This window comes from Orcinus orca, chromosome 15 (assembly GCF_937001465.1).
Source record: "Orcinus orca chromosome 15, mOrcOrc1.1, whole genome shotgun sequence".
Lineage (NCBI taxonomy): Eukaryota > Metazoa > Chordata > Mammalia > Artiodactyla > Delphinidae > Orcinus > Orcinus orca.
In genome coordinates this window covers 41,116,645-41,129,027 of record NC_064573.1, presented here as the reverse complement: position 1 = coordinate 41,129,027, position 12,383 = coordinate 41,116,645, and the positions used below count along the sequence as shown (strand labels likewise).

General features: G+C 34.2%; 1 protein-coding gene across 6 annotated transcripts in view; it reads right to left on the bottom strand.

Moving 5' to 3' along the window:
• The window catches only part of NOL4 (nucleolar protein 4), a 400,768-nt gene that overhangs the window by 47,982 nt on the left and 340,403 nt on the right, over window positions 1-12,383 (bottom strand). For all 6 annotated transcript variants that reach the window (XM_049697981.1, XM_004273705.3, XM_004273706.3 and 3 more), the window contains one exon: window positions 6,239-6,419. In XM_049697981.1, coding sequence (XP_049553938.1) covers window positions 6,239-6,419 — 181 coding nt within the window. The remainder of the gene's footprint in view (window positions 1-6,238; window positions 6,420-12,383) is intronic.

Below are 12,383 nucleotides of genomic sequence, written 5' to 3'. Positions count from 1 at the left end.
TCTTTCTTAATAGCCTTTAAAAAATAAAGACGTTGCTATTAAATTATTTTTCAAGTCCATTTAGATTCTATCATTCTATGGTGCTGAGGTTTTTTTTGGGGGGGGGAGAATTATATACAAGGCAGACCTCATCACAGCACCATAGTACCTACATTCAAACGACAAATTTATAAAAAGTGTTTTCTAATAAAACTTTCTATAAAAACTGCTCACTTATACGGCTGCATACCTGGAACCTACGCCAGATTTCCTATGTGGCTTTTGACCATCACTGAACAATACAACTGGGGACTGAATACGAGTGTATTGTGATTACATGTGTGTGGGTATATGTATGTGCACTGTGGTACATGCTTCAAGGGACAAATTCAGGATGCTATAGAGTTATGGCTATAACCTGATCTAGACGTGGAGTTCAAGATTTAAAAATGAGCAATAAATGAGGGATGTAGGGGTAAAAAATGATCAAAGAAAACTTCAGGAGGGAGGACCCTGAGGCATGAAGAGCTGGGTAATGTCATTTTTCTAAGAACAATGACAGCCCATAGAAGGGCTTTAGATAATGAAGTAATATGATCAGGTTTTCCTTTTCTTAAAGATTACCTTGGTTTCTCTGTGGAGAATGGGAAGAAGGGCAAGCAAACTTTTGGAGCCCTACTCATTAATAATTCATAGCAACATTTTCTCTTTAATTTCCCTCTCAATTTTTACTCTTGATCGGAAGTTGCTCCAAAGTTCTCTCCTCTCTTCTCAAAAAAACTCTCTAAAAATATTCTCACTTCTGTGTTCAATCTTTTCCCTCATTGTATATATTTTCTTTCTCCTCACCTGCCTTTTTCATCAAAACACAACGCTTCCTCCAACTTGCTGAATAAATCAAAGGAGCAAAGTGGGCCATGAAATGTGCAGTCCCACAGGATTCTGCTCAGAAATGTCTCACGATTTGTTTAATGCTCTGTTGTCACCATCCTGAAATTCTTAACTCTTAAATAAGAGGCCCCACATTTTTCATTTGGCGTTCGGCTCCCACAGTTACTTAGTCATTTATGGAGTAGAGATAAATTATTTTGGTTGTGTTTGAGTAAACATTTTTTCTATACTCTTTTTTTTTTTTTTTTTTTTTTTTGCGGTACGTGGGCCTCTCACCGCTGTGGCCTCTCCCGTTTCGGAGCACAGGCTCCGGACGCGCAGGCTCAGCGGCCATGGCTCACGGGCCCAGCCGCTCCGCGGCATGTGGGATCTTCCCAGACCGGGGCACAAACCCGCGTCCCCTGCAACGGCAGGCAGACTCTCAACCACTGCGCCACCAGGGAAGCCCCTGTTCTATACTCTTTTACGTGTCATTTCCATGTCCAAAGCTTTGTCCAGTTCTCTTCACTTTTAGTATCAACGTGATAACCTAAGTTACCATTGTCTTTTCCTGATCCTGATATTACATAAATAATTAATATTAGGCAAAATAGACTTTAAAACAGTTTCTAGATATAAATAGGGATATTTTACAATGATAAAAGCATCAATCCTCTGTCAAGAGGATATAACAATATAAACAATATCTGTACCTAATGACAGAGTGCCAAAATAAATGAAACAGAGCTGTCAGAATTAAAGGCAAAAATAAATAATTCAACAACAGTAGTTGGAGATCCCATTACCCTTCTTACAACAATGAATATGAAAAACTAGGCAGATGATCAACAAGAATACAGAAGACTTGAACAACACTGTAAACCAACTAGGCCTAATACCATTTACAAAATACCCTACTACCAATGGCAGAATATACATACTTCTCAGGTACACGTGGGACATTCTCCAGGATAGACCATAATCCGGGTCATTAAACCAGCTTCAATAAACATGAAAGGACTGAAATTATACAAAGCCATTGACAGAAGAAATTTGGGAAATTCACAAATACATGGCAATTAAACAACATACTACTAAATAACCAATTGGCCAAAGAAGAAATGATACAGGAAATTAGAAAATACTTTGAGGTGAATGAAAGCAAAAATATAACATATCAAAAATGTAATGCAGATAAGGCAGTGCTTAGAAGGAAATTTATAGCTGTAAATGCCTGTATACAAAGAGAAAAAAAGACTTGGAATAAATATCTTAACTTTTCAGGTTAAGACACTGGAAAATAAGAGAAAACTAAACTTAATGTAAGCAAAATGAAGGATATAATAAATATGGGAGTAGAAATCAACGAAATAGAGAATAGAAAAGCCATAAAGAAAATCAATGAAACCAAATGCTTGCTCTTTGAAGAGATCATGAAAACTGACAAACCTTTACCTAGAATCACCAAAGAAAGGGGAGGACACTCAAATAACTAGAATCAGAAATGACAATAGGAGCATCACTACTGACCTTACAAAAATAAAAAAAGATTATGAAGGAGAATTATGAACACTTGTATCAATAAATTAAATAACTCAGCTGAATGGACAAATGCCTGGAAATACACAAACTACCTACCCGACTCAAGAAGAAAGAGACAATATAAGTAGACCTCTAACAAGTAAGTAGAGATTGATTTAGGAATCAAAAACCTCCCAGAAAAGCCGAGGCACAGATAATATCAGTCCTGAATTCTACCAAACACATAAAGAATATCACTAATTCACAAACTATTCCAAAAAATAGAAAAAATATAGAATAATGTTTTAAGGAAAACATTCCATCTACAATAGCATCACAAAGGGAAATATTTAGCAATAAAATTAACAAAAGAAGTGCAAAACTCATACTGTAAATACTGTAAGACTTGTTGAGAGAAATTTTAGAAGGTTGAAAGACAGCCCATGTTCAGTCTGTTATTTCCTCAAAATGTTAAACATAGAGCTACGACATATATGAACCAGCAATTCCACTCTCAGGTATATACCCCAAAGAATTGATAACACATATACGTTTATAGCAGCATTACTCATAGTAACCCCAAAGTGGAAAAAACCAAGTGCCCATCAGTTGAGCTAAACAATTGATGAATTGCTAAACGAAGTATGACACAACCATAGAATGGAATATCATTTGGCAATTTAAAAAATGAAGCATTGATACATGCTATAAGATAGATGAACCTTGAAAACATCATCTAAGTGAAAGAAGCCAGACACAAAAGACCACATATTGAATGATTCATTCATTTATATGAAACGTCCAGAATGGGAGAATTTCTGGAGACAGTAGATTAGTGCTTACCAGGGGCTATCACTTACTTCAGTACTCGCTTCCATTATATTCTATTACACAGATGGTCAGCTCATTGGTTTACAATGTGGCCTCTCACGTCAGAATGCTTGTGTCCAAATCCTGGCCCCTCCTTTTATTATTAAGGAGGGATTTTTGGCAAGTCACTCAACCCTCTGAGCCTCACAAAGTAGGTTTCAATCATGTTAGAAAAAAAGAAAGCGGTAGCTAGGCATGATTTTTTCAAGTGGGGGCAAGTTCAGTTTTATAAAAAATTTCCCCCAAATTGCAGAATATATCTCACAGGACTATATAAGGATTGAATGGAGACTACACTGAAACACCATAATGACACAATAGGTGGTAGTTATTGTTATTAATGTTCAATAACTTAATTTCCTAAGTGAACAATTTTTCAAATCTAAAAAATTTATGTCAATAAAATCTTTAGTGACAAAACTTTTTTTCCCCCAATTTTTTGATTTGGTGGTTAAGTTCTGAACTACCTACCAATTCTTACTTATATAAAATATTTAAAAAGCAGTGTTAGCATTTCCAGCTTTATGGGCTAAAAGAAGGCTTAGCTTTTGTTTATGTTTATGTTTTTTCTGGTCTTGGACTTGCTCTTTCTTGCTGATTTGCTGTTCAAATAAAAATAAGAGTTGAAAACAGCTGAGAAGGCTCACTAGCTGGCTTTGGAAAAACTGAATATACACTTGAAACTTAATTTTTTTTTCTGAAATAAGTTGCTTTGTTTTTCTCTTCCACTTCAGGCACCCATCTTTTGAGCTGGAGGGCAATTGATATAGACTAAATCTCAGTAATCCTGTCCTTACAGGACCTTTAATTTTAAGGCGGACCAAAGAGCCCCAGCCTTGCAGCAGAATCACTCCTGAATACACTCGGAGCATGTTTCTAGTATTGTAAAGGTAAGTAATTTTCTAGAGTATATACTCATTTGATACTAATAATGCAATTTTCTCCCAAATATATTAGAAGCTCATCAAGCCTAATTCAAATTTTCAAATTGGTCTTTGTTTCCAGGCATTTTCAGTGGAAAAAGATAGGAAGTATATTTTTCTTTTAAAACAAAACTACACTGAGCTCTCAATGATACTACCTATTCAAATACAAGATTATGGAGTTTTTGCTTAAACTTATTGATTTCACACCTGTGTCTACTTTGCCCTCTGCTGAAAATCCCAGCTTTCGCTGATACCAACATAACTACAAATTTGCTTTAAACTATAATACACAGACAACAGTTCCAAAAGAATAATATCATTACTGAAAATAGTTTAAGGTTTTATCATAAGCTTTCATGCTGTGGTGTCAAATTATGACTTTCGAGATCACTTAGAAAAGTTCCTATCTGTGGGGCTGTGCCAACCACTCATTAAACAGATAAAGTCCATTTGCATAATTTTTCTTTCAATATTAAGGATTCTTAAAATCAGATTGTTTAATAATTATGTAAATACTCAAATTGTTTCAAAGTTAAATTTACAAAACAAAGTATGAAAACCAAGTATACTCAGAGAATTCTGGCTTGTATTCCTTTCTTCATACTGTTCCTCCCCCATTCCTGTCTCTATGTAAATTTAAAATATATATATATATCCTTCTTTAATGAATGTTAGCATACTATAAGTACTTTTCACTATCTGGAGTATATAAAGATACCTTACTTTTTATAGCTTCATGTTATTCTCTTATTTGGATGCACTATAATTGAATCAACTAGCCATCTCTTGATGGACATTTTTACTGGTAACCCTTTTTTGTGCATTTATAAATAACACTGTAACAAATAGCCTTCTGCATATGTCTTCTTGTATTTTTGTCAGTGTATCTTTGAGATAAACTGCTAACAAGAGATTCCTAAAGATACTGCTAGGTCAAATGGTAAATGCATATTTAATTTTCCTAGATATTGTCAAGTTTACTTTAAATTTCTGTATTTCTGCAAGCAATGCATGAGAGTACTCATTTCCTCCATAGCGTTGTCAAAGGAATATTCTGTAAATATTCAGACTTGTTAATCTGACAGAAGCTGCATTTCTCTTATTAGGAGTGGGTTTGAGTAGCTGTATTTAGGGGACATTTGCATTGCTTTCTATGAGAACTGTGTGTTCATATTTCTAGCCTTATTTTTTAAATATTCAGTTTTGAGTATTTCTTTCTTTTTAGAAGACCTTCACGTATTGGCCTACTAACTCTTTGTAGTATAGGAAGCTAATAACTTTTTAGTTTATCACTTAATTTTTACTTTATTTTTTTTTGTCATGCAAAAGTTGTGTGTGTGCATGTGTCTAATTAAACTTATTTTTCCCTGGATTTTAAGTATAGTTTAGGAAAGCTTTTCCTACAACCCAGTTATAAAAAGTTCACCCATATACTGTATTCCTAATATATGTATGGCTGTATATTACACATTTGGAATTTATTCTGGTATGTAAGCTCAAGAAATTCCTAAAAATTTACCAAGCATGAGCCCATACAAGCTGGTTCCAGTATACCACTCACTGCTGGTGGGACACGCCATTGTCACTGACAAGCTGTTGGCTGGAGATCCATGGATTGTTTCTGTGTGTTGTTTCAATTTGTATCTTCTTAGGTATAATGACTGTGTATATTTCATCAAGTCAATAAAGTTCCTGGTGCCTCAAATTTTCCAAATTAAAAACCTCTTCCAACATGGAGAAAAGGTGTCATTATTTTTGACGAACAGTATATTACAACTTCAAGGAAAGAATGTATAACTATTTGGTAAAAAATGTTCCATTCTCTAGTTGAGATTTTTTGAATATAAAACAGCAATCATTCAGTTGCATAATAGCTGCTACTTTTAGAAACAGCGACTGAATAGGGAGATGTCCTTGTAGGGAGATGGACATTATGTGTTAAATGGTCTTGTTTTTCACAGATTGGCACTGACTACTGCTTATAACACTTCATTCAATTTTTTTTTCCTCAGCTTTAGGGAATTTAATAACTCCAAATGGACACAAAAACATAATATGTAATAAAGACTCACCACTACTAGAAGCATCGTTCAGATTTAGCAGTCCCCCTCCGAGCCCTCTGTAACTATGGTAACTGTAGGTCCCATTTCCGTTGATGTACAACACCTCCTGGGAGCCTGAAACAGCTGAGGTTGAGTAAGTGCCCTGGGCCGCCTCTGGTTTACACTGTTTGTCAGCTGGAGCAGATTCATCCTGCAATGACAATAGCATTTCATTATTTATCACATCAATGTGCTATTTCACCTTGAACAGGACTATCTTATTGTTATCTACATGTCTGCATTGAACAAGAAGAAAAATATAGTCAACGTTAAGTCAGTACATATGAACATTTTCAATAACTTTGCTAAAAACTAAAAAAAGGAAAGCAAAGTAACAATGTGAGACAGATTGGAGATGGAGCAATTTGCAATTTCCAACTGAATTTAAAATTACGTGAAGAGAATTGTTCACAATAGCCAAGAGAAGGAAGTAACCTAAATGTCCATTGACAAATGAATAGATAAAGAAAATATGGTATATAAATACAATGCAATATTATTCAGCCTCAAGAAAAGAAGAAAATCCTGTCATCTCCTACAACATGGATGAACCTCGAGGACAATGCTAAGTGAAATTAGCCATCACAAAAAGATAAATATTGCATAATTCCACTTATTTTTGATAAATTAGTCAAGCACATAGAATCAGAAAGTAGAATGGTGGTTGCAACGGTCTGGGGGAGGGGGAAGTGGGGAATTGTTCACTGTGTGATTCAGTCATGCAGGATTGGGGGAGTGGTTCCGGGGGAGAGGGATCCGTTGCACAAAAATGTGCATGTGGTTGACAATATTGAAAATTGTTGGGAGGGTGAACTTTACATTAAAATTTTTTTTTTAATTTTAAAAAGAACTAGTTAGGTTTAAAAAAATTACATGAAGAGAAATAACAATTTACAAAAAAAATTTGCAAAAATTGGCTTTCTTGAAATTCCTTTTTTTTTTTTTGTAGTCTGCTCTCTCATATGCTCTCTCTCTCTCTTTTATTTTATGGCTATAGGAAAATTTATTGTGTGCTGATTCCACACTAGGCCCATTACATGCATCACAACAGCCTGACAAAGACTTGAGTAAACCCAGGCTTTTCTGCTTGTTTTTCTTTTCTTAAGTTGCGCTGGTGTCTACAAACCATGCTTCAAAACTTCTAACCAATGAAAGTTGTATGGACACAAATTATAATTGGCAATAAACTGTAAATATGTTCATAGCAAAACAGATTGAATGAATTTCCCTTCAGCTTTGAGTTTATAAAGTCTAAAATATATACAACATATATGACTTGTCTACTGCATTCTTCATCAATTCTTCTTTTTTTAATTTCTTTTCTTTTTTAAGAAGGAATTAGAAACAGATTTCTAATAAATTCTTAAGAATGTTTTTCATAATCAGAAGTATTTTTCAGCTTATATATTTAGAGTGCATGTTTAGGGAAACAGACTTTCAAATACATTTTTTGTGTGTGTGTGTGGCATCAAGTACTGGAAAAAGAGGAAAACTGAAATAAGTTTGCTCTATGGACCCAGTAGTATTGCTACAGCCAGAGATATTCTAATCTTTCATGTAGTGAAAGCATTGCCATGACTATCAGAACTATGCAGTTATGACTTTGCTCTTGTTCTTCTGATCTTTTCAACTATAACTGACCTATTCAACTCTATTACACTCAGCTGTAGATCTTAGACATGTGATTTATAAGCTTTTCATCTTTTCATTTCTAGGTAAGATTATGAAATATACAGCAAAATTCCTCAATGTAAATTAAACTGAAAATAAGAATTTTCCTAGCATTGCCCTTAAAAAAAAAACATGAGCGGACGTAAATTGGTATATGAACTAGAAAGTCTAATTGTAATTCCTTGCATTTAAACCTTAGAAATCCCTGTGAAGGTAAATTACTTTAGAATAACACTCTTTCCTGGGAGAAACTGCATTAAAGAAGGGACCCATATACAATCAGATTTTATTGGTATCACTGGCTTTACTATTTAGTCTGGGAAGACAGCAAGTTCCAGATTTTTTTTTTTCTTAAAACTGTAAGTTGGTCTTTGCTAAATACCCAACAGTGGTGGGTTTTAGACTGTGGTTCTCTACCAAAGAAGATAGGGGGCCTTCACCAAATTTACCATTTGTAATATGGACTTTTCCTAAAGACATAACAATATATATGTTTTGGGGTTTTTTTGTACTATGATGAAATTTTATATTACAAATAGTAAGGGAGCTTAAATACTCTAAGAGATTGAAGATGATATTTCTAGGAATCTTTGGTTGCTGGAAGCATGTGCCATAATAAGTAGGTCTAAGGTAAATAATTATAATAATTACAGTGCTACTGTGAAAAATAACTATTAATAAAGCAACATTAGTGGTACAGAAACACAGCAACGATTCGAATTTTAGAATCTGTAACCAGCTGTCTTTTAAATGGCATGTTACAATGACCGGGTGAGTGAAAAATGGTCTAACCAATGATGATTACCCCTCATGCAGTATCCAAAAGTCTTTCATAAAGGTACAGTGAAATGGTCTCCCATCTATAAGTGCTCATCTCCTCCCTGCCTGGGGACAGATTAATATGTGTATTTTTTATATATATATATATATATATATATATATATATATATATATTCTTCCATACTAGAATACAGACATATTTTATATATTTATTGCTTGTGAAATTAGCAAAGCTCATCAGAAGATTGATAGATGAATCTGTGATATTTACATGGGTGAACTTTTTTCACATGTATAACTTCTAATTCCTATAAAGTAGTACATCTCAAACTACTCTCCATGGCTTCTGGGGAAATGCCTCAGAGTCTTCCCGAGACTATGGGACAAGGGCATAGAGATATGCTTTCATATTATGTCTTTCCTCTTTACCCAGACGAGCAGCTCTGTCTGCTGTCTTCTACACTCATAAAATCACTGCACTTAAAGCATTATGAAAAACCACTGGGCTGTGCAGTATTCTTTCTGTAGAGGCATGTAGCCATTGCAACTCTGAAAGAAGGCAAATTATTCAATACTTCAAAGCAAGTTTGAGGTTCTTGAGAAGGGGCTAGCCTCAAACCCTCAAACAATTCTACCACTAGTGTAACTTCCCAGTTTCCTGATAGAAAACAACTTGGGGAGCATGATAAAATTTGAGTCTCTTGTTTGAGAAAACTCATGGCTATTATGATACATACCCAGTTTATTTTTCTGTGTTTGGAAAATGAAAACAGAATATACCCGCAGGAGAAGAGTTTCTTAATGATGAAGAAAAAGAGAGAAGGCATTGTCTCCACAATGTTGTCTCTCTGATTCTTTGTATGATAGAATTAATTTGTATTATTAAACGTGCTATTTTTTAAATGTGCCTCTGTCTTTTCATTATTAACTGTTATTACAAACCACAGTAACTGCACTGAGCAGGCAAATCATTAATCCTATTAATAATCAAAACAGGTCTCGTAGGGAGTCATTTGTAGTCAAACACAGATTTGCACTATTAATGTTTTGGCAGTCCACTATATGTTGAGAAATACAATGTATGAAAATCCCAGTAATATCTGTGCTGTAGTGTATTTTGGGGAGAGGTTTAATATGAAGTTAATTCATGTTTTTCTTGTGAATGATTACTATTGTTGGTTTCAAAGAAAGCATAAAAAAATAAGTAAATGACATAAAAAATAGATATCCCCTGGAGTCACATGTCATCTCTGTAAGCAACGTTTAATAAACATTAGTTCCTAAAATCCTCAAATTTGACAGCTTGCTCCCGAGGTTGCTGTGAAGATTATTTTCAAAAGAGAATAATATTAATATGCTACAAGACCGTACATCTAGGCAATGAAATATATTTTATTCATCAAAAACTAGAAAAAATCCTATCCCAGATGTTACTAGACATATTTCAAATTTTCTTTAAAAAATTCCATTAAAAAAGAGAGCATCGATATGATGAGATGACCATCAGCATTGCACTAGATAATACAGAGTTGTTTTGATTCAGATTTCTTTCATTAAAAATATACAACAGATGAAAGAAACAGTTACGGTGACTTTTATAATTAGGCTTTGGACTTATCAATAGATATTTCCTTTATGTATATAAGTATGCATCTCAAATTTAGGAAAAAATTGGGCTTAGAATAGGAAGGGGGATTACTTACAGATGGATGGCAAGATTGGAATGATTTAGAAGAGTAGGCATTGTCTACTCATTACCCTCTCATCCACACACTATTTGGGAAGAGTGGTTTGTACTCCTTTGTACTCTATCCGTAGAAACTGGAAAGGACAAACTTGAGTTTGCTGAACCTGATCTGGTACTTGGACCATACAGATTGAATTCCTAACTTACTTCAGCTGCCTAAGGAATCCTTTACTCAGGTACCTTACATAGAAATGTTTTTCAAAATTAAATCTGACTGGTTCCACTCAACTTTTTGACAATAGGCTTCCAAAAAAACATTGCTTTTATATCTCCCAAGAATTCCACTTTTTCTTAGCTTTTATATTCTCTACCATCTGTTAAATATGCTGTATATTTTCATTAACTTTTCTCTGCCTATAAAGATTATCAGAAAATTCTAGTAAAATTTTCTGCTTGATTCAATAATCCAGATACCTTTCTTCTGTTTGCCTTTTACCTTACATTGTTATAGCAATTGGAGTTTGCAAGGCATTTTTGCATCAATATGGAATTACATTTTTAGTTCATCACTGAGATGGTCAGGGTACCAGTGATGCATCTTTTTAAGGTAAAAAGAAAAACTTGCATAGACCTCAAACAAGCTTATCACTGCAAAATATTAAACACGTGGATAATTCAGGCATCAATTTGCCTGAACTTTCTATTGTTACTAGACTTCTCCTAACTTTACATGTTCTTTGTAGTCTGTCTATAGAAGCATTTTTACTTTAAATTACTGCTCTAAATGTCCTCTTTGCTCTTTAAGTATGGATGAAGGGAGGGAGTGCAATTTATTTCACATATAAACTGCTGGAAAACATCTCTACCTTCTTCTTCCACTTGATAGCAAGTGTTCCAGAACTAAGCACATGTGGCTAAGAGTTTCCAGGGAAATTCATAAAAGATCTGAGAGAACCAGAGCTCTAATTTAAACTGCTTTCCTGCTAAGAAAAAAAAGCCAGTCTGCACTAGAAGTAAATGTGATTATTACTTGGGATGAGGAGAAGTGATTTATGACGCCATCAAACACACACACACACAAACACTCACACATATAACACTCAGGGAGTAACTTCTTTCATATGGTGAAGAGTATCCATACAGTCTCCACTTGTTGGCCACACAAATGATTAAGATGCCAACACAGAAGACTGTTCTTTGCAAAGACGCTCCTAAACTCACTGAGAAAGATAATAAGGGAAGACATGTTTTGACTAAATCTAAGCAGCCTAATAATAAGATCTGAAATAACAGAGAAAACAGATTTGGTTACCGACTTAAGAAACCGAGATAATAGCAGGATAGCTTTCACCTAGAGTTTTATCAGTGTTCTCAGAATAGGTTATGTTAACGAACTCTCTTTGTAGCAATATTTACACACACACACACACACACACACACACACACACACACACACATACTGACATGATTTTATAAACAATAAATGCTTCAGAACTATTGACTTAAAGAAAAATACAAAATAAATACAGTCCTCAACCTGATATGTAAGGATACACGGCTGGCAAGAAGTAACCCAGTAGCTGGCAAAGCCATCTACTCTAAAATTCTTCCTGATGGCCATAAAGTTTTGTTAGTAAAAACAAAAGTAGAGACTTAGCACTCTTAAATTACAATCTTAAATGTAACACTACGCTATTTACTTATTGACCAAAAAAAATCAAATTTAAAAAACATCTTTTTTTCTATAGGTTTCTAACACTTAATTTTTAGTTCCGTTGTTAATATGACCAAAATGAAAATTTAAATATAATGTTCCTTTGAGGTCCTAAAATCTGATTGCAGATATAAATTTTGGTCATCGGTTTCATATGTGTAGCATAATATTTTTCACCTCAGAAAAATCAGTTTTAACAAAGCAGTACCAAATCGGTATTTTTCACATTAAATTGTAATAAATGTTATGAATAAAAAAGAGTT